Here is a 20,451-nt window from a genome sequence, read left to right as displayed (position 1 = left end):
AACCCACCAAGCTACCCTGGCACCCCCCGACCCAGGATCTATTTTAATCAGGTATTATCAGACATACAGACACAGAAATGACTGTCAAAGAAGAAGAAGTATTTTATGTTCATAGATCTCTAGAAATAAGAGGCAAAGGACAGCAGGAAGGGCCACACAGCACTATAGTCAGTCAGGAGGCAAGTAGGGGGAAGTGGGCAAGAGCCTTTCCTGTGGTTTCTGAGGAAGGAACAGGTTTTAAACACTATATGCTAACAAATCTCAAATGTATATGTCTAGCCCATGCCTTTCTCCCCAGCTCCAAGCTCATATCTGATTGCCTCCTTGACACCTCCAATTGTATGTCTAATAGACACCCAAAATCGACATGTCCAAAATGGAACTCCTGATGGGCTCCTCATACTCATTATTGTGATAAAATACATATAACATAAAAATTACAATTTTGGGGCACCTGAGTGGCTCAGTCAGTTAAGCATCTGCCTTCGGCTCAGGTCATCATCCCAGGGTCCTGAGATCAAGTCCCACATTGGGCTCCCTGCTCATCAGGAAATCTGCTTCTCCCTTTGCCTACCTCTCTCCGTGTTCATGCTCTCTCTCTGTCTCTCTCAAATAAATAAATAAAATATTTTTTAAAAAATACAATTTTAACCATTTTTCAAGTATATATGTACAGGTCAGTGCATTAAATATATTCACTAGTTCTACAGCCATCACCACATCCACCTCCAGACATTTTCATCTTCCCAAATTGACCCGCCATACCCACTAAACAGTGGCTCTTCCCCACGTCCTCTTACTCTTAAAACATGCTCTACCCACCGCCTTCAGCATCTCCTTTCACTGCTCTGGAAGAAATCTTGGAGTCATCCTTGACTCTTCTGACTCAACCTACCTGTCAGTCCATCAGGAAATCTCATTGGCTCTACCTTTAACATATATCTAGAAGCAGCCAATTCCTACCACCTGTGCTACAATCGTGGTCTGAGGCACGTTGCTGCTCACCCACAACAGCCCCCGACACTAATCTCCATTCTTCTACCCAAACCCTTACAAAAGTCTGTTTTTCTAACAAAAGCCAGAGTGATCTTGTTAACTCATGAGTCGTGTGGGAGTAAGGGAAGGAGCTGACCTCAGGAACTTCGAAAATGGTGTTTTGACTAGAAACTCTTAAGACTGAACACCAAAGGATCTATACATAAACCACGTACTCTAGCCAGTACAGTTGTTTCTCATTAGGAGGACAGCATAACAATTCTGAAGCTGTTGTACATGTCTACTAGGATGAATAACTCAGTAGATGGATGGTGGATGCTGGGAACCAAGTTTCCCACTGCTGGAGTGGGCAGTTACAGATAAACAAGGGGAGAAGGCCAAAGTGAACCACTGGTACTGGCTTGCGTCTGAGACATTACTGTGAGCTCATGTGAACTCAGGTTTAACTTCATATGGATACCGATGGATGGATCAAGAAGTAAATGTGTGTGTGTATACATGCGTTAGTATTCACGCACATACGTCCTAGCTCTGTCTGCTGAGAGGACTTAGAAGCTGTGACACCCCCCAGCAGCACGCAGATCCAGCCGCCAGATCTGGACTTCTAACGCCAGCCTCCTGTGAAAGAAGCAGAGTTGCTTGGATAAACGGCCAATTCTAGGGCCCACGCAGGGATAACAAGACAAACCTGGGACATCTTATAGTGACAGAAAGAAAGGGAGTGCTCAAAAAACAATAGGACACGGGAGCCTTTCAAAGGGATGCAGAAGCCAACCTCAACGCGTTCACAATGGTGAAAGCTGGAGCAATTTGGGCAACAAAAATACAATAAATAAGATAGTATTGGGTTATAACTCAAAGTACAAAATAAATACCTGCAAGTCCATACTGACAGAAATAAATGACTGAATTTTTTAATGAAGAAGAGACAAATCTCTCTTACAAGAGAATTCCAAATAATGCATGGAGATATTACCTCCTCCAGGAGGTGGAACGTAAATCCCCATGTTCCCAGCCCTCTGTCCCTTGAGTCTGGACTTCCCTTAGTGACTTGCTTCCAAAGAGTAAAATATGGAAAGGAGGGAAGTTACTTTACAGTGGAAAACCCTGACAAATACTCCCTCAGCCAGGTAATCAAGATAAACATCATTGGTGATAAGTCACTTTGGCAATACATAGCCTTGATAGGATGATGAGAGTAGTACTTCACTTTGGTCACCTTCTTTCCAAAAATGAATCATCTCAGGCTAACCATGAGAAAAACATGAGAAAACCCCAAATTGAAGGACTTCCACAAAATACCTGAATAATATTCCTCAAAACTGTTAAGGTCACCCAAAACAAGAAAAGTCTGAGAAACTGTTACAGAAAAGAGGCTAAAGAATGTGACAATTAAAGTAATATGGCATCCTGGATGGAATCCTGGAAGAGAAAAAGGGCCTTAGGGAAAAACTGATGAAACCTGATCAATGTCTACAGTTTAGTTAAGAGCACTACAGCAATGTTGGCTTCTTAAATGCAGTAAATGTACCACAGTAATGTAAGGTGCTAACATTAGGGGAAACTGAATGAGGGACCAGCACATTCTCTGGGCTATCTTTGCAACTATATCCAAAACCAATCTAAAACAAAATTTAAGGGGCCCCTGGGTGGCTCAGTTAAGTGGCTACCTTTGGCTCAGGTCGTGATCTTGGGGTCCTGGGATCAAGCCCCGCATCGGGCTGCCTTCAGCTCAGGTCATGATCTTGGGGTCCTGGGATCGAGCCCCATATCAGGCTCTCTGCTCAGCAGGGAGCCTGCTCCCCCCGCCACTCTCTCTCTCTGCCTACCTCTCTACCTACTTGTGATCTCTGTCAAATAAAAATAAATAAAATCTTTTAAAAAAATAAAAGAAAATACAGGTCTAATTTGGGCTCCAGTTAATACCCTGCATATGTCTTAGAAAAAAACATTGAGTCTATTCAAAACATTCACCTGCATATAATTTGGGCCCATTGTAGTGCATCAGTTTTCTGTTGCTGCCGTAACAAATTGCCACACACTTAGCAGCTTAAAACAACACAAATTTATTATCTCCCAGTTCTGTGGACTGGAATTCCAGGTGGGCTTGACTAGTTCTTCTTCTCCCAGTCTTCCAAGATCAAATTGAAGGAACTGGCCAGCCTGGCTTCTTATCAAGAGGCTCTGAAGGGGGATGCTTGGGTGGCTCGATTGGTTAAGCATCTGCCTTCAGCTTAGATCATATTCCCAGAGTCCTGGATTGAGTCCTACATTGGGCTTCTTGCTCAACTGGGAGCCTGCTTCTCCCTCTGCCTGCCCCTCCCCCTGCTTGTGCGCTTTCTCTCTCTCTCTCTCTCTCTCTCTCTCTTCTCTGACAAATAAAGTCTTTGAAAAAAACAGAGACTCTGAAGGAAAATCTGCTTCCAAGCTTATTCAGGTTCTTGATGGAACCTAATTCCTTGTGGTTCTAGGGCTGAAGTCCCACTTCCTTACTAGCTGCCAGCCAGGAGCCTCTCTCAGCCCCTGATGGCTATCTGTGTCCCATGTCACATTGTCCCTTCCATCTTCAAACCAACAACAGAGTCCTTGTCATGCTTTGAATCTCTCTGATCTCTCCTCCTGCCACAGCTCTCTTGCTTCTAGCGGCCCAGAGGACTCTGTGATTAGATTGGGCCCACTCAGTAATCCAGGGTAATTTATCTTAATTATATCAGCAAAGTCCCATTTGTCATGGAAGTAATACATTCACAGATTCCAGGAATTAAGGTGTGGACAGCTTTCAAAGACCATTTTACCAACGTATTTTGTTTTCAACCAAGTAGTTTATTCCAAATCAAATCTCATGGAAGGACACTGTCCCTTATATGAAATGTCTATTAAGTACTCATTTTTCTCTCAATACCTTTTCAGAACATGATGTCCAGACTATATAATCAGTCCTAGTTCCATTAGAATATGTACTTATTCTTGATTAACTGCCCAACTGACTTAATTACATTTCCTCAGCCTTCCAAGATGCCTACAACTTCTTTAACAAGGATAAAACTGGCTGTATTGATTTACATGGAATGATGTGCACTTTAGCTAAGCTGGGAATGAATCTAACGAAGCGTGATGTCTATAATGAATTAAGATGTGCTGATATTGATCGTGAGTACTTTAACTTGTAATTATTTTTCTCATAAAAGCTTTTTACAAATACATATTTTTCTTTCAATGATTATAAAAACAGAAGAAAAACTTCATTATCAAAAGTACATATATGCATTCCTCTTTAAAGATATCAGTATGGTATGTGTACAAGTTACAAAATCAAATTAATGCAAAAAAAATCTAATGCTACCAAGTAGACTATTCTTTGAAAAATCCTATGTGGAAACTAAAAATGATTATCACATTTCAACATTAAATTCAGATTACCTATCGTGATGTACACTTTGGAGGGTGCCTTGAAATAACAGATACAAAGGCATTGACAGTTTCAAAAAATGACACGTTACCAAGAAAATCCAAGCCCTTTGTTTCCATTTGAATCACGTTAGTACAAATCTTCCTTTGATCCATGGAGCCCACCTATATTGAATTTTAAATGCCACAGCATTTATGTTGATATTTTTTAAAATTTTAGATATTATTTCCTTTGAATATACGGACCTAGTGATTATAACCTGAGCTGATATGTATGATTATAACCCAAGCTGATATGGAATATATAGTCAGCAAATTATCTCCTCTTCACCTCTCCCCACCCAACTGCCAGTGCCCCATTTAATTAGCGTAAGTTCCATGTGTGAATCAGTGTCACCAGTTAATTAAGGTGTCACTTGTTGCCACTAACTCTGCCCAATTTTCCTGTCCTTGCCTCAAAACATGCACACCTGCCTCTAATAGTACTATCCTAGTTAGAAGAGACTGGGTACAATTTGGGGGTTTTAGAATAATAGAAATATCAGAGGTTAGAAGGGATTGGGAAAGCAGGAGTGGATTCCTTGCAAAAATGGCAAGTCTCTCAAAAAGGTGTGAGTGAATAGGACTGCAGGGGCTGGGGGCCCCTAGTTTGGTGTTTGTACCCCACGATTGCTTCTGGCAGCTGTGGGTGACTCACCTAATGGTGCCAAAACCACTTCAAGAAGACCAGTGCTTTCCTGAGCGCATCTGTAGCCTTAACGTGTGGTCTGACTTTAAGTATTGGACAGTCCCGTGTGTTTTCATTTTCTATTTAGTATATAATCTGATGACTAAAACGCATCTGATATTCTTGTTCTGAGCCTTTGATTTCTGTTGCAGAAGACGGGAAGGTGAATTTCTCAGATTTCATAAAAGTCCTAACAGATACGAACCGCTTCCTGAAAGCTGTGGGTGAGTAGAGATATTGCTGAACGTGGCCCTTGTGTGGCTGCGATTCGCCGCACAGTAACCACTATTCCTCTAGGCCTCCAAGCAGGGACAAGTGAGGGAGGTGTACACTGGCAGGAACTCCAAAACAATATTTGCTAAGCAAAGTGATACAATTTTATAATTTTAACTTAAATACATCAAGTCCTTCTGCAGGAGACACTGCTTTTTGGTCTCCAATGCAGAACACATGGAATAGTGTAGAAAAATTCGGTCCCCTCTTATAATATTCCTCACCCAGTGCATGTGCTACTCTGGGAGGTACTCCCTTTACATATGAAAAAAAAATTTTTTACAAAAAGAAAAATGTTCTCTCTCCTGAAAATTTGGGGCATCGATAATTCACTATTCCTAAAAAATATCTTCCTCACCCTGAGGAAGTCTGTCCTCAGTGTGACAACAGGAGAGTCGGCTGGAGGCTAGAGAGCGTGATCTCACACAAGGTCATAAGTGATGTAGACGTGTCCCTGGCATGCTGTTATTAGTCCTCTGATGGGTTTTTTTTTTAAGATTTTATTTATTTATTTATTTGACAGACAGAAATCACAGGTAGGCAGAGAAGCAGGCAGAGAGAGGAAGGGAAGCAGGCTCCCCGCTGAGCAGAGAGCCCGACATGGGGCTCAATCCCAGGACCCCGGGATCATGACCCGAGCCGAAGGCAGAGGCTTTAACCCACTGAGCCACCCAGGCGCCCCCTCTGATGGTTTTTTTAGGAGTTTAACAGTCTACCTTGGAAAAACTAACCGCAATTTGTATCATGTTTTCTGGGGTAAATAAATTCTAAATTCCAAATACTGTGTATGCTTTCGAAAATACATTCATTCATAGGCTGTAAACTGTCTTTAGAAGAGACAGAAGCTACTGCTTCAAGTACTATTGTAGTAACGAGGGTTTGCCTGCAAGCCTGAGGCTCGTTTATCAGCAATTCCTTTACCCAGAAGAACGGGACAATAGTCCTTAATACATAAATCATGTTCATGTTAAATGTATTAACTTACAAGTCAATATTTAGTTAGAAGTCATAGCACTAAAAGCATTTTTTAATGATTATTGTGTCTGTTCAGTAATCAAAATGACCTTTCTACCCAATAGAACAAATTTTGAATGTTTTTCTCTAATTCTCTAGTACCTGGCTCAGTATTAATATTGTAAATAGACTAAAAAGACTGTCAGTTTATGACTTTTTTTGACAGATTTTTTTTCAGAAGCCACTTTGAATTTTTTTTTCCCCTTGTAGTTCCAGAAAAGGAGAAATGTTTAGATTTAGCCGGCAACCCAGGGATCCTGTTGTTTGAAATCCTATCAAAGCTTGTAGAGACTTCAGCTTTACCCAGAAGGGCTATAATGGAAATAGTAAGGTAAGTGGCAAAGAAGGGTAAAATCGGCCTTCTCAGAAGCACTTATGAGGACATTTACAAGGCAGTCACCTTAACATCCTACCCCACAGGGTCTGCTCCAAAACAAAGGAGGAAGGGTCTGTGGCAAAGCTCACATGCCCCATGGGACCTTATTCCTTCATCCCAACTGTGCTAACTCTGAAATTGCGAGACTGACCTCAGACCATCTCAGGGCCCACTGAGGGCCTAAGATAGCCAAGAAAGTTCACACTCTTACCCTAGGCTAGAGAATTCCAGAAGAGTAAGACTTTTCCAGGGATGACTTTGGGTGGGCTTGGAAATCTAGTTTGGAAGACACTCCCATTCATGCTGGAACTGCCAGGGGCTCCCAAGAGATCTTTTGACTCTGTGAGGACATAGAGCAATTTTAGACCTCCCAAAGCAGCCGTGGACTGGAGCTGAGCCCAAACTGGACTTGAGACTAGAGGATGAAGAAACATTCTCACACCCAAATGTGCTTTATTCCAGCAAATACCACGAAAGATAAATTTCCTCAAACTATTTATATCATTGCATTATATTGAATATTGCTATTATTCAGTATAATTGCTATTATTCAAGGATAATGTGAATATCCTTGGCTCATCTTCTTTCAAAGCATTCTGCTTCCCCTTTTAGACTTAAAAATACAGAATGTTTTCAGACTCCTCAGTGGATAATCTCTCTGTGCTATCCTATATTTGTCAGATGTGGAACCAGCGGGTACACAAAATTCTATTCTTCATTCCATTTCAAAGGCATTTATTAAATGCCTGCTGTTGGTACACAAATTTGACACACTGCTTAACTTCTCAGCCTTGGTTTCCTCACCTACAAAATGGGACCAAAAAATGGGAACAACAATATTAATACCTACCTTAAAATAATAATAATACCTACTTTATAGGGCAGTTGTGGGGATATGTAATAATACAGGTGAAGTGGTCCAATAAATATTCCTGGAGCTCAGTAAATATTATTATTATGCAGAAGTAGCTAGCATAGTCATAGAACAAATACATTATCTGCTTTAATCCTCACCTCCGTAATGGGCACTATTATCCTCATTTTACAGATGAAAAACCTGCAGTATAATTAGTTAAGTAACTTGCCCAAGAGACAATGGTGCCTAGATTTTAGCACAACAGTCTGATTCCAGAACCAATCCTCTTATCCATCCCCCTAGACTGCCTCTCAGGAAATCTTAGCCAATGTTGGTGTTTTTATTAGGATGACGATTATGTTGTTACTTTTCATATACCTGGTTTCTAAGGAGATCAAGTGTTTAACATGTAGCATTTGCATTTAAGGAAATTAAAATATAAATTGAGAGAAAAAGCCATGAGTAAATATAAAATACTTATGAGGGGCGCCTGGGTGGCTCAGAGGGTTAAGCCTCTGCCTTCAGCTCAGGTCATGGTCCCAGGGTCCTGGGATCGAGTCCCACATCGGGCTCTCTGCTCAGCCAGGAGCCTGCTTCTTTCTCTTCCTCTGCCTGTCATTTCCTCTGTTTGTGCTCTCTCTCTCTCTGGCAAATAAATAAATAAAATCTTTAAAAAAAAAATACTTACGAAATATACAAAAGTGAAAGACACAAAGTATATCACATAATTACTGTCCAGTGAGTGGCAAAGCTCATTCATTTAGTGTCCAAGAAAGCCAGTCTTGAGCTGGATATGGTAGAATTTGATAGGTATTCCCGTGGTTGACGAAAGCATTTTTTGAGCGTTCTGTGCAGAGTTGTGAGTGTGCACTTTACATGCATTAGCTTTTTCCTGGATCACGGTCTCCTGACTGGTCCCTCTGCTTGTACCTTTTGACTCCCACCCCCATGACTTGCCCACTCCACAGTCTGTTCTCAACACTCCCTCTGCCTAGCTGAAGCCTTGACGCCTACAGCACCAGATGATCCTTTTAAAACCACCCCCGGGTCTTTGTCAAATGTTGTCATCTCAGTAGGGCCTTCTCTGGCCTTCTCTGGCCACCCTATCTAAAATTCAGCCCTCCTACCATTCCCCGTCTCCCCTTCTCTATTTTTCCATGCTATCTATCACCTTCTAATATAGTATGTAATTTACTTACTTATTTTGTTTGTAATGTGTTTTCTCATGCTAGAATGTAAGCTCCAAGAAAGCAGGGATTATTTTTGTCTGTTTTATTCACTATTATATCCTTAGTGTCTAGGAAAAAAAAAAAAAAAACTTACACTCAGTAACTCTCTGTTGAATGATCTTATTTAATCACTACTTCAACACTGTGAGATAGTTTCCAACATCCCACTGACAGGCAAGGAGAACAAGGCATGGGAAAGATCAGGCTGTATACCTACCTAGCCCAGATCCCCCTCTAGAGTTTCCATCTGCCTACTGGGTAGTCCCATAGGTACCTCAAACTCAAAATGTCAAAACCTAATTGTCCTCCGTCACCCACCTCCACTTCCACTAGTTCTTCCACTTGGGTTCCAAATCTCAGTGAACGGTCCACCCTCTCACTGTGTTTATCCAACTGCTGAAGACCCATCGTCCTCAGCTGCCGCTGCTCTGTCACTCCCCACATCTAACTAATCATGAAATCCCACCTATTTGACCTCCTAAACCTGCCTCGTAACCATGCACTTCTCTCTACCCCGAGGCTGGGGAGGGGGCACAAAGAAGCAGAGGACTGAGGACAGAACCATAAGGAATTCCCTTGTGGAATGGAAAGAAAAAGAGGGTTCAACAAAGGAAACATTAGTCATCAAGAAGGGAACCAGGATGGTGTGAAGTCAGAGAAGCCCGGGCCACAGAGAAATCCAAACCAGGACAGACTTCCCCCAGGATTAAATGCTAAAGTGAGGCCAAGGGAATTCAGGACTGAAAAGGTAGAGTTAGATTTGGTAGTTAAGATGGTAGTTAAGAAATCATAAGGGGGGGAGGCATGCCTGGTTGGCTCAGTTGGTTAAGTGTCTGCTTCCATCTCAGGTCATAATCCTGGAGTCCCAGGGATCAAGCCCCACATTGGGCTCCCTGCTCAGCCGGTAGTCAGCGTCTCCTTCTGATCCTCCTCCCTGCTCATACTCGCTTGCTCGCTTGCTCTCTCTCTCACTCTCAAATAAATAAATAATCTTTTTTAAAAGAATTAGTGTATTCAGCATATAACTTGCAACTGGAATTTTTTCTTTTTGTCCAACACTTGGACACTTTTTCAGTAGGATTATATAGCACTTTCTATTCATTCTTGGATTACTTTTTTTTTTTCTTTTTTTAGCTATTTCCAAAGAAAATTCCAGGATACCACATTGGGAATGCCGTGGAGTCCCTACACTGTGGGTTATGGGAAAAGGAGATTGAAGCCAGACATCAGCACACCTCCAGCCTCAAGCACAGCTGCCTTTGCTAATGCTGCCCGGATCTCAATAATGAAAGAAAAGGATTTACTTAAATTTCTTGAAGAGATCAAGAGTAAGAACCATTGATAAATGGTTCCCTCCCCATTATTGTAAAGGACTTGTTTGTATATTACTAGTCAGAAATACTAGAGGCCAAGCGCTAAAGTAGCTGGACCACAGCCTATTCCGAGTGACTGGCCTCTGTCACAAAGGCATCATTTGAAAGCAAATCTACATCTTCACCTGTATCCTCCTGATACAGGTGAAGCCTGGAGATTGGATGAAGCCTAGGATCTACGGATGGGGAGGGGGGTGAGGAGAGTGAAAAGAGGGGTCATGGCCACTGAGAAGACTAGACAAAGAGCAAAAGAGGCACCACATGTATGTCTTTATGTGAATTTCTTCTTACATTGTTTGTAATACCATTTTTGTTTTTATCTTTTAAGGGTGCAGTCCTCCTTCAGATAGCCCATATTCCAAAATACCCATCTTTCCATTGTTTCCTAATGTGGATGGGGTGGTGATGGGAAAGCCATTCAAAGACATACAGAAATTAGAAATGCTAAGGAGAAGGGAGCCTCTGGATTTCTTTGAGAACTATTTTTTCCATAAAAGAGACTGGAAGACACAGGTAAGATTTTGGTTATGCCACATTAGTTAATTTAAATACTTAGGTTTTCAAGTTCTAACTTAATGGAACTCATTTGTTTTAAAAGATTTTATTTATTCATTTGAAAGAGAGAAAACACAAGCAGGGAGAGAGGCAGAGGGAGAGGGAAAAGCAGGCTCCCTGCTGAGCTGGGAGCCCACTGTGGGGCTCAGTCATGACCTGAGCTGAAAGCAGATGTTTAACCATCTAAGCCTCCTGGGCACCCCCAGAACTAATATTTTTTTAAAGACTTTATTTATTTGTCAGTGGCGGGGGGAGAGAGAGAGAGAGAGCACACAAGCAGAGTGGCAGGCAGAGTGGCAGGCAGAGGCAGAGAGAGAAGCAGGCTCCCTACTGAGCCAGGAACCCAATGCAGGACTCGATCCCAGGACCCTGGGATCATGACCTGAGCCAAAGGCAGTGGCTTAACCGACTGAGCCACCCAGGCATCCCCCCCCTTTTTTTAAAGCTTTTATTTGTTTAGAACTAATATTTTTTAAAGATTTTATTTATTTATTTGACAGAGATCACAAGTAGGCAGAGAGGCAGGCAGAGAGAGAGGGAGAAGCAGGCTCCCTGCTGAGCGAAGAGCCCGATGCGGGGCTCAATCCCAGGACCCTGGGATCATGACCTGAGCCAAAGGCAGAGGCTTTAACCCACTGAGCCACCCAGGCACCCCTAGAACTAATTTTTTTAATGACGAACATTTTCAGTCATTACATTTCAAACCAGATTACATAGCCATGTTCCTAAATTTAAGGCCAGGTATAAATACTTCATTTAAATTCAGCAAATAGGGTGCCTGGGTGGCTCAGTGGGTTAAAGCCTCTGCCTTCAGCTAGAGTCGTGATCCTGAGGTCCTGGGACCGAGCCCCGCATCGGGCTCTCTGCTCAGTGGGGAGCCTGCTTCCTCTCTCTCTGCCTGCCTCTCTGCCTACTTGTGATCTCTGTCAAATAAATAAATCTTAAAAAAAACATTCAGCAAATAGTTAAACTTACTGAAAAATACAACCCTAGACTCGGGGTTAGAGGTGGGGAGTATAAGAATAACAATAAAAAGGCCCTCAGATCCTACCTACACCTGCTCTCCCTTCAACCTATCGGCCAGAAGCTCCATTTTGGGCTCCCTCAACTGGCTCTAGATTGTGGTTGGGCCACACACCATGGGATGAGAGGAACAGGTCCACAACTCAGTGGAGCAATCTGTGATGGAGTGGCCATCCTGCTCTTGGACTAGAAGCCTACTTACAGTCCCGGCTACACCTTCTGGCCTCCTTCAACCTCTCCGTGTTTATGTCTCAGGCAGCCACGCCTTGGTTTCTGGATATTCTCTGAGGAAACTGTGGCCTTACTCCGGGGTTTATGACAGGCCTGCCAGCCTGCAAAACAACATCAAGATTTCACTGGAGGGGCACCTGGGTGGCTCAATGGGTTAAGCATCTGCCTTCAGCTCAGGTCATGATCCCAGGATCCTGGGATCAAGCGCCGCATCGGGCTCCGTGCTCCGTGGGGAGTCTGCTTCTCCCTCGACTGCTCCCCCTACTTGTGCTCACTCTCCCTCTCTCTCTCTGTGTGTCAAATAAATAAATAAAATCATAAAAAAAAATAAATAAAAGAAGGAGACAGGAGACTGACTGGAGACCACTGAGACATCTCTGGGTTCCAGAAATCCATGTAGTATTCACATCACTATGAAACCTCTTAGAAGGCCCCCCAGGCACAGAGTTTAATAGTCCCTGGGGCTGGGAGCAGGGGGTAACGGGGAGCTGCTAATATCAACAGGCTTACAGTCTCAGTTATGCAAGATGAGTAATTCTAGAGATATGCTGTACAATACTGTGCCGGTAGTTAACAAAACGTATTGTACACCAAAAAAATGTGTTAAAAGCATAGATCTCACATTAAGTGTTCTTACCACAGTAAAATAAAAAATTTTTAAAGATTTTAGGGGAGGGGCGCTTGGGTGGCTCAGTGGGTTAAAGCCTCTGCCTTCGGCTCAGGTCATGATCCCAGGGTTCTGGGATTGAGCCCCACATCGAGCTCTCTGCTCAGCAGGGAGCCTGCTTCCTCCTCTCTCTCTCTCTCTGCCTGCCTCTTTGCCTGCTTGTGATCTCTGTCAAATAAATAAAATCTTTAAAAAAAAAGATTTTAGGGGAAAATAGGTGCTGGCAAGGATGTAGAGAAAGGGGAACCCTCTTGTACTGTTATGGGAATGCAAACTGGTACAGCCACTCTGGAGAAACAGTATGGAGGGTCCTCAAAAAGTTAGAAATAGAACTACCCTACGACCCAGCTGTTGCACTATGAGGTGTTTACCCAAAGAATACAAAAATACTAATTCAAAGGGATACATGTACCCCAATGTTTATAGCAGCATTATCTACAATAGCCACATTATGAGAACGGCCCAAATGTCCATTGATACATGAATAGATACAGAAGAGGTGGGGTGTGTGTGTGTGTGTGTATCTTTTTTATGACTGAACAATATTCCATTGTGCATAAAGAATGAAATCTTGCCATTTGCAACCATGTGGACAGAGCTAGAGAATATTATGCTAAGAGAAATAAGTCAGAGAAAGACAAATACTTTATGATTTCACTTATATGTGGAATTTAAGAAACAAAACAAACAAGGGAAGAGGAAACAAAGAGATGCAAGAGACAGACTCTTAATTACAGAGAACAAACAGATGGTAACCAGAAGCAGGCTGGGTAGGAGGACAGGTTAAATAGGTGATGGGGATTAAGGACACATTGTTGTGATGAGCACCAGGTGTTATATGCAGGTACTGAACATCGTATGTTAACTAACCAGAATTTGAATAAAAACTTTAAAAAAAAAAACAGACTCTAGAGGAGTATCGCAGTCACATATGACCTTAACTTCAGACTTTGAATTTATCTCTCCAGATGAAGTCATACCCACAAGCAGATGTCACTGACAAGTTGGAAATAACGGGAACTTTATTCCCCTTTAAATTTATTTCCCAGCACTAAGCCCTCCTCCACCTGTGATCTGTATCTGTTTACTGTCAGTCTCTCCAACCAGAATATAAGGTTATGTAGGGTTATGTTACGTATAGTTCTTTCACTGAGGGATCCCTATCACCTAGAACAGAACCTGGCCCATAGGAGACTCAGTATGTTTTGGATGAAAGGAAATTATAATACAAAGTCTTTATTTATTGAGAGCAAGATTTTCTCTAATCATATCAGCCAGCAGAGAGAGTGTCAGTAGCATCCTGAATGGTCGGTTCTGTCTTCATCCTCTGCAGTCCGCTCTCAACACAGCAACCAAAGTGGCTCTACTAAAATCAGCTCAAAATTTGCCAACAGGTTTTCATATCACTCAAAGTAAAAGCCAAAATCTCTCCTGTAACACTCAGGGTTCTACACCATCTAAACCCGAGTCTTCCGATGATGGTAGCCACAGAGGCTATTTAAATTTAAATATAAAGGTCACCTGGGTGGCCCAGGAGGTTAAGCATCCAACTCTTGATTTGGGCTCAGGTCATGATCTCAGAGTCCTGAGATGGATCCACACACATGGCTCCCCACTCAGCAGGGAGTCCGCCCTGCCCCACCCCATACTCCTGGGTGGGCGCACACGCGCGTGCGCACACACGCGCGCTCTCTCTCTCAAATAAATAAATAGATCTTTTATTAAAAAAAGAAAAGAAGAATCACTGGTTTGAATCACTAGCCAACACGAACTAAAATACTATTTATCAGAGTGACACAGGAGATGAAGAGGGTGGTACTCAGAATTAAAGCTTTCTCTATTTTGTTAAATTTATAATGAGTGTTAAAAGTGTAAGGATAATCATTAAAAGTAATCATGAATCATTTAATGAGTAATCATTATAATGAATAACTTTTGAATAGAAGGGGGAAGAACAAGAAAAAAGAGAAAACATGAAATAATAGAAAGTGCAAAAGAGAATAAGCAGAAAAATCCAAATACATCAATAACAATAAAAGATTAAAACATACTAGTTTAATTAAAAAGTATTAAGAAAAAATAGACAAGTCTATTTCAAGTCTAAAAGAAAGGATACTGAGACTGATTTTTAATAATTTTCAGATATCTGTTCTTTAAAGATATACCTAAAATATGACACAGAAAGTTTGAAAGTAGGGGGTGGAGGGATAGGTGAGTCCAATGATGGGTATTAAGGAGGGCATGTATTGCATGGAGCACTACGTGTTATACACAATGAGTCATGGAACACTACATCAAAAACTAATGTTGTACTGTATGGTGACTAATATAATAAAAAAATAAAATAAAATTTTTAAAAAGATTGTATTTATTTGACAGACATCACAAGTAGGCAGAGAGGTAGGCAGAGAGAGAGGGGGAAGCAGGCTTCCTGCTGAGCAGAGAACCCGACACAGGGCTCGATCCTAGGACTCCGGGATCATGACCTGAGCTGAAGGCAGAGGCTTTAACCCACTGAGCCACCCAGTCTCCCCTAAAATAAATTTTTAAAAAATAAAGTTTGAAAGTAAAAGGACAGGAAAAGAGAGAAACTGAAGACATAGTAGAGAGGCAGGACTGGCTACGTAATTGGTGGAGCCAAGGGCAAAATGGAAATAGAGGGCCCTTTGTCCAAAAATTACTAAGAATTTAAAGACTGCAACAGCAGAGCAATAAAGCAAATTCAGGGCCCTTCTAAGCAAATGGTCCTGTGGGATGGCACAAGTCACACACCCATGAAGCCAGCAATGGAACAAGGAAAACTGAAGGGAAATGGTCCAGGAAGGGAATTAATAAAGATTCAGGGGGAGACTTTGGCCTTGGAAATCAGGAGAAACTCTCACACGGAGGAGGCAAAAAGAATTCATCTTAGCTAGTCCTGGAGAGATAATCATTAGCCGAGGGAGTGTGCAGATCGGTCTTCCAGCAGGCACTGAGAGGACAGCTGTGAGATCTGTAACAGAATTAACAGCATTCAGTGAAGAAAAGTAGGGTCAAGCAGTACTAAGACGGATGAGAATGGGAACTACACATTTTCCAAGAAAGGATTCCACATTTTCCAGGAACACGGAAAATGGACATCTGGTTCCCCAGGGCAAGTTTGGAAGTAATACAGGTTGTGCTTTGTGGAGGGCACCTTCTTCACTTTTCAGTGCTTGGTGTTGGCTTGGGAAATTTGGTGAGGCTGGAGTTGGCTCCTCTCTACCCTCCATGTCCATTCCACACATAAACCGTCTTCCGGTTGGTATTTCTGAGAAGGCGTCATCATTAAGAAAGAGAATGTGCTGAATGCTCAGTTACACACGGTGCTGTACCAGGTGTCCCCAATCACATAGAAACCCCTTCCTAGTATGACATATTTCTGTGTATTATGTCTTTGTTATATAATTTAACCCAAAATATATCACCAACCTTTGTTTTTTTAAATGTGCATAAAGGCTGCAAATATAAAGCCTTTCGACCCAGTCTCAGGCTACCCAAATGACATCCTCGCCATTGACCAACTACTCAAGAAGAAGCAGAACTGGACCGTGACCGACGCAGCCGCTATTAAACAGCATGTGAGTATTCACTGTTGCCCGCCCTCCCAGAATGCATCGACCAGAATGTTTTCCTCTTCAATATCACAACCACCCAGACCAAAGATATTTTTTCCGCTCTGTGTCTTTAAAATAAGACGAGACCATCTCTTGTTTTTACCCATCGTAATGATGCTTCTTGCTCTATGATCAAATGGATTCAAATATTAACTGTTACCATTCATCCTGCTAATCACCCAGGGAACGACACCCAGCATCGTTTCTGGGACCTTTGTTTGTGTCATGCTGGGAAGAGTTAAGGCAGTAAACCAGCAGTCACAGTGAGTGTGATGTGCTAAGAGATACATGATGCGTGAAAACTGGTTATAGCAGCTAAAAGAAGGAGAGTTTGAGTGCACTTCTTAGGTGCCAGGCAGTAGTGCTCTAGAAGTACTCTACAAGTACTCTATGGGCGCTAATTCAGTTACTGATCACAGCAGTCTCCTTCCGGGTAGGTGCTGTTATCATTGTATAGACGCGCACAGAGAGGTTGACTTGGCTAAAGGCAGAAGCAACAGAGGAAGTCATAGAGCCAGAATTATAAGCATGAGCAGCTTGGCTCTGGAATCCACACTTTTAGCCACAACTCCATGCCGCCTGTCTGCTTTTGTGCCCTAGCAACTTTTGTGCTTCCCAGAGACGGACCAGGGTGTGTGTATTTCATGCTGCCTCCCTCTTGCCTTTGACACTAGACATTTTCTACTTCCTTGGCCTTTACAACACTGCATCTCGTGGCTCTGTGTCCCTTCCTCTTGCTTCTCTTTCCTGAATGTTCATCCCTTTAGTCTTGATATTTCTTTGTCTTCTAGTCCCATCCTACTGCTCCTCCCATTATAGGCATTCATCTTTTCATTTGTTTAGTAAATATTTTTATGTTATTTAGTATATATTTAGTAAATATTAGTAAATATGTAAAATAAAAAATAAAATAAAATAAATATTTCGTAAATATTTATACGTTACTAACAAAGTTCTAGGATTAGGGGATACCATAGGGAGAAAAAAACACATAGCTCCTGCCCTCCATGAGCTTGAAGCGAGGGTGAGTGAGAAGGCCACATGTGTAGGGATAAGGAGATACGGGGACATGAAGCTACAGGTGGCTAGTACTGCATGCCACGAAGGAGCGGGCAAACATTGGGGATCTCTGCGTTAAGTGAGGAAAAGCTGGGGCAAGTATTCTTCGAACGATCTCAGTCAACCCCCCTTGTTTCCGCTGCCACCTGTATACTGATAAATCTTAAAGTTGTCACTGGCCTAGACTTCTCTCCAGTACTTTTGACTTCTCTCACTGCCTGACGAGCATTTTCACCTCACTGTCTCAGCATTCCACACTCTGCACGTCCAAACCAAACTCATCATCTGCATCAGACTCGCTCTTCACTTGGGGATTCTTGGTAACATCAGGTGTTGATACCACTACCTACCCTGTCAGTGAAACTAGAAGGCAAGGAATCATCCGAATTTATAGATTGTCCTCACTCCTTACATCCACCTGTGACCAAATGTGGCTACTCGCGTTCTCCCGAAGATTTTTCAAATTCCTCCCCTTCATCCTTACTGAAGGATGCTGCCTTAACTGCCGCTGCCTTAAGTGAGGCCCTCACTGGGTCTTGCCTGGACAATACCCTCCAACCCCCATCCCTGCCTCGCAGCTGCTCCCCTCCACCCCTTCTCCACACAGCTGCTAATGATCTACCGTGAAAATACAACAACGTCCCTGTCCTGCTTACAAATGAATCTTCCCCTCTCGACAAGGGCAGGATTTCTTTTTTTTTTTTTTAAGGTTTTATTTATTTGACAGAGATCACAAGCAGGCAGAGAGAGAGGAAGGGAAGCAGGCTCCCCGCTGAGCAGAGAGCCTGATGCAGGCCGATCCCAGGATGCTGGGATCGTGACCTGAGCCGAAGGCAGAGGCTTTAACCCACTGAGCCACCCAGGCGCCCTAAAGGCAGGGTTTCTTAAGTATATTTTCTGCTCCACACACCGAGATTTGTCTCACTTCCCGTCAGAAACACTGGCTTATCTGCCTTTGGCTCAGGTCATGATCCCAGGATCCTGGGATCGAGCCCCGCATCGAGCTCTCTGCTTGGCGGGGAGCCTGCTTCTCCCTCTCTCTTTGCCCACCTCTCTGCCTACTTGTGATCTCTGTCTGTCAAATAAATTAAAAAAAAAAAAAAAAGAAACACTGGCTTACTACAGCATGATTTCCACCAAGAGAAGGGCTCTGTCAGCCTCACTGAGATCAAGTCGAAGGGCCATTACGGCAGACGATGTCTTGCCTGCCTTACCTGCATCATTCCTTCCCTCTCACTTTCAAAACTTAACACTTTAGCAATGCATGCTTGTGCCTCCCACCAACTCCAGAGGTGTATTACCTCTATCCTTTTGTTTATGCTGTCTCCTTTCCCTGGAACACCTTCCCATCACCACTGCTCCCTCAATCTGGTCAAATCCTTGAGGAACTTCTCAGTATCTTCTTCCTCCCTGCCCTAGGTGGGATTGAGTGCCATTCTAGACACTCCTTTTATATCTAGAGACTATCTCCATCCCCCCTTTCCTCCGTGGTTTAGTTTATTGTGTTTTTAATATTGTCTTAAAATGTCTTATCTCATTATTCCCAAAGCATACATTTTGATTGTCTGTCAACTCCTAACTCCCACGTCCTTCAGAGGTTCCACCCAATGTATAAATTCAGTGATTTTCAACTAGCCTGGGAAGGTAATTTTTGGGATATCTACAATTGTGGTTCATAAATCAAAGATATGTTCATGTAACTACTGCAAATGTCTGCTCTCTCACTGCAGGTGAAGAGGGCTACAGAGGCCTATAACTTGGGAATTGCCCTTGAGCACCGGAAAGACATGCTAAACCTCTGGCGGAAGATCCGAGGAGATCTGATTGGAATAGACACTAAAAATGAGGCCTTTTATGACACCTTTTCTACCTATACATGGTCCTGGAATGTTTGCCAAGAATTACTTTCGCGGAAGGACTTAAGGTTATATGATGCCTACATGAATAGGAACACCTTCCACAACTCTGTATCCTCTTCTTCCTCGGGTATCAGTGAATGTGACATAGAGACAGGAAGAAAAAGAAAACGGAAAGGTTCCAGAGGGTTCCGACAATGAAATTTCTACATTTTCTAAACAGCTCATTGCAAACTACTTTTTCATAGATATCAAAATTATGGTTTCTTGCTTTTGTCTAGTACATTCTTAGCAGCTGGAAATGTTGACATCTTTTGAATTCTGACCAGTAAAAAAATTTAAGTCATAATGTGGTTTCCCTTTCCTTCTTCTTAACAAGTAAACAGAAGTCATGCGGTTATCTCCCCAGCAAACAGCTGCGCTCTGCTGCCCCCACCTGGCTCGAAACTGCCTGGACAGAAGGAGGAAAGCAGAACGCCGGCACTTACCTCAACATAGGGCTGCCCCTGTGAGCCCCTAAGGGTTCTCCCAGTAATAAGCATCTGAGTTTATGTGACCATAAGTGACACTAGGTTCTTGGTTATTTGTAAAAGAGGCCACAGGCGGCAGATGACAATGATCTTTCAGTTCCAGGGAACTGTATCACCATCTCCCGGGGAATCTTGATTAAATTTGGGTGTTCCTAAGGCTCCTTTGTCACATGTCATTAGGCTGATCTCCTGGATCCCGCTAAAAATAGTTCATCTTACCCACTACCCTGGTTGCTGCCGTTCTTTAGTGTATTTAGTAAAGATGCACATGTATAACTATTACAAGTTTGTACTTTTGTATTGTAGAAAAATACGCTTAAATTTACCATTTGAATTCTGTTTAGGAATTATCATCCGTTACATTTTTTTTTTCCTGTTAGAAAAAGGAAAAGACGTGTCCCATATTGATGGAGACAGTGGCTTATAATATAAAATCATACCATGCCAGAAAAAAGCAAGAAGATAGGGGCGCCTGGGTGGCTCAGTGGGTTAAAGCCTCTGCCTTCGGCTCAGGTCATGATCCCAGGGTCCTGGGATCCGGCCCCGATCGGGCTCTCTGCACAGCGGGGAGCCTGCTTCCCCCCCCCCCCGCCTCTCTCTTTGTCTGCCTCTCTGCCTACTTATGATCTCTGTCAAATAAACA

General features: G+C 42.7%; 1 protein-coding gene across 1 annotated transcript in view; it reads left to right on the top strand.

The window, feature by feature from the left end:
• Positions 1–19,585, top strand: part of LOC111158196 (EF-hand calcium binding domain 3) — a 56,150-nt gene extending 36,565 nt beyond the window's left edge. The window contains exons 9-15 of the mRNA XM_022520111.1: positions 4,003–4,146; positions 5,284–5,355; positions 6,629–6,749; positions 10,014–10,207; positions 10,581–10,765; positions 16,205–16,327; positions 19,153–19,585. Coding sequence (XP_022375819.1) covers positions 4,003–4,146; positions 5,284–5,355; positions 6,629–6,749; positions 10,014–10,207; positions 10,581–10,765; positions 16,205–16,327; positions 19,153–19,479 — 1,166 coding nt within the window. The 3' untranslated portion in view covers positions 19,480–19,585. The remainder of the gene's footprint in view (positions 1–4,002; positions 4,147–5,283; positions 5,356–6,628; positions 6,750–10,013; positions 10,208–10,580; positions 10,766–16,204; positions 16,328–19,152) is intronic.
• Positions 19,586–20,451: the final 866 nt, after the last annotated feature.

The sequence above is a fragment of the Enhydra lutris genome, unplaced genomic scaffold, assembly GCF_002288905.1.
Source record: "Enhydra lutris kenyoni isolate GAN:26980312 unplaced genomic scaffold, ASM228890v2 scaffoldscaffold57, whole genome shotgun sequence".
Classification (NCBI taxonomy): Eukaryota; Metazoa; Chordata; class Mammalia; order Carnivora; family Mustelidae; genus Enhydra; species Enhydra lutris.
Note: the sequence above shows the minus strand (reverse complement) of the source record. Positions and strands in the feature narration are given on the sequence as shown.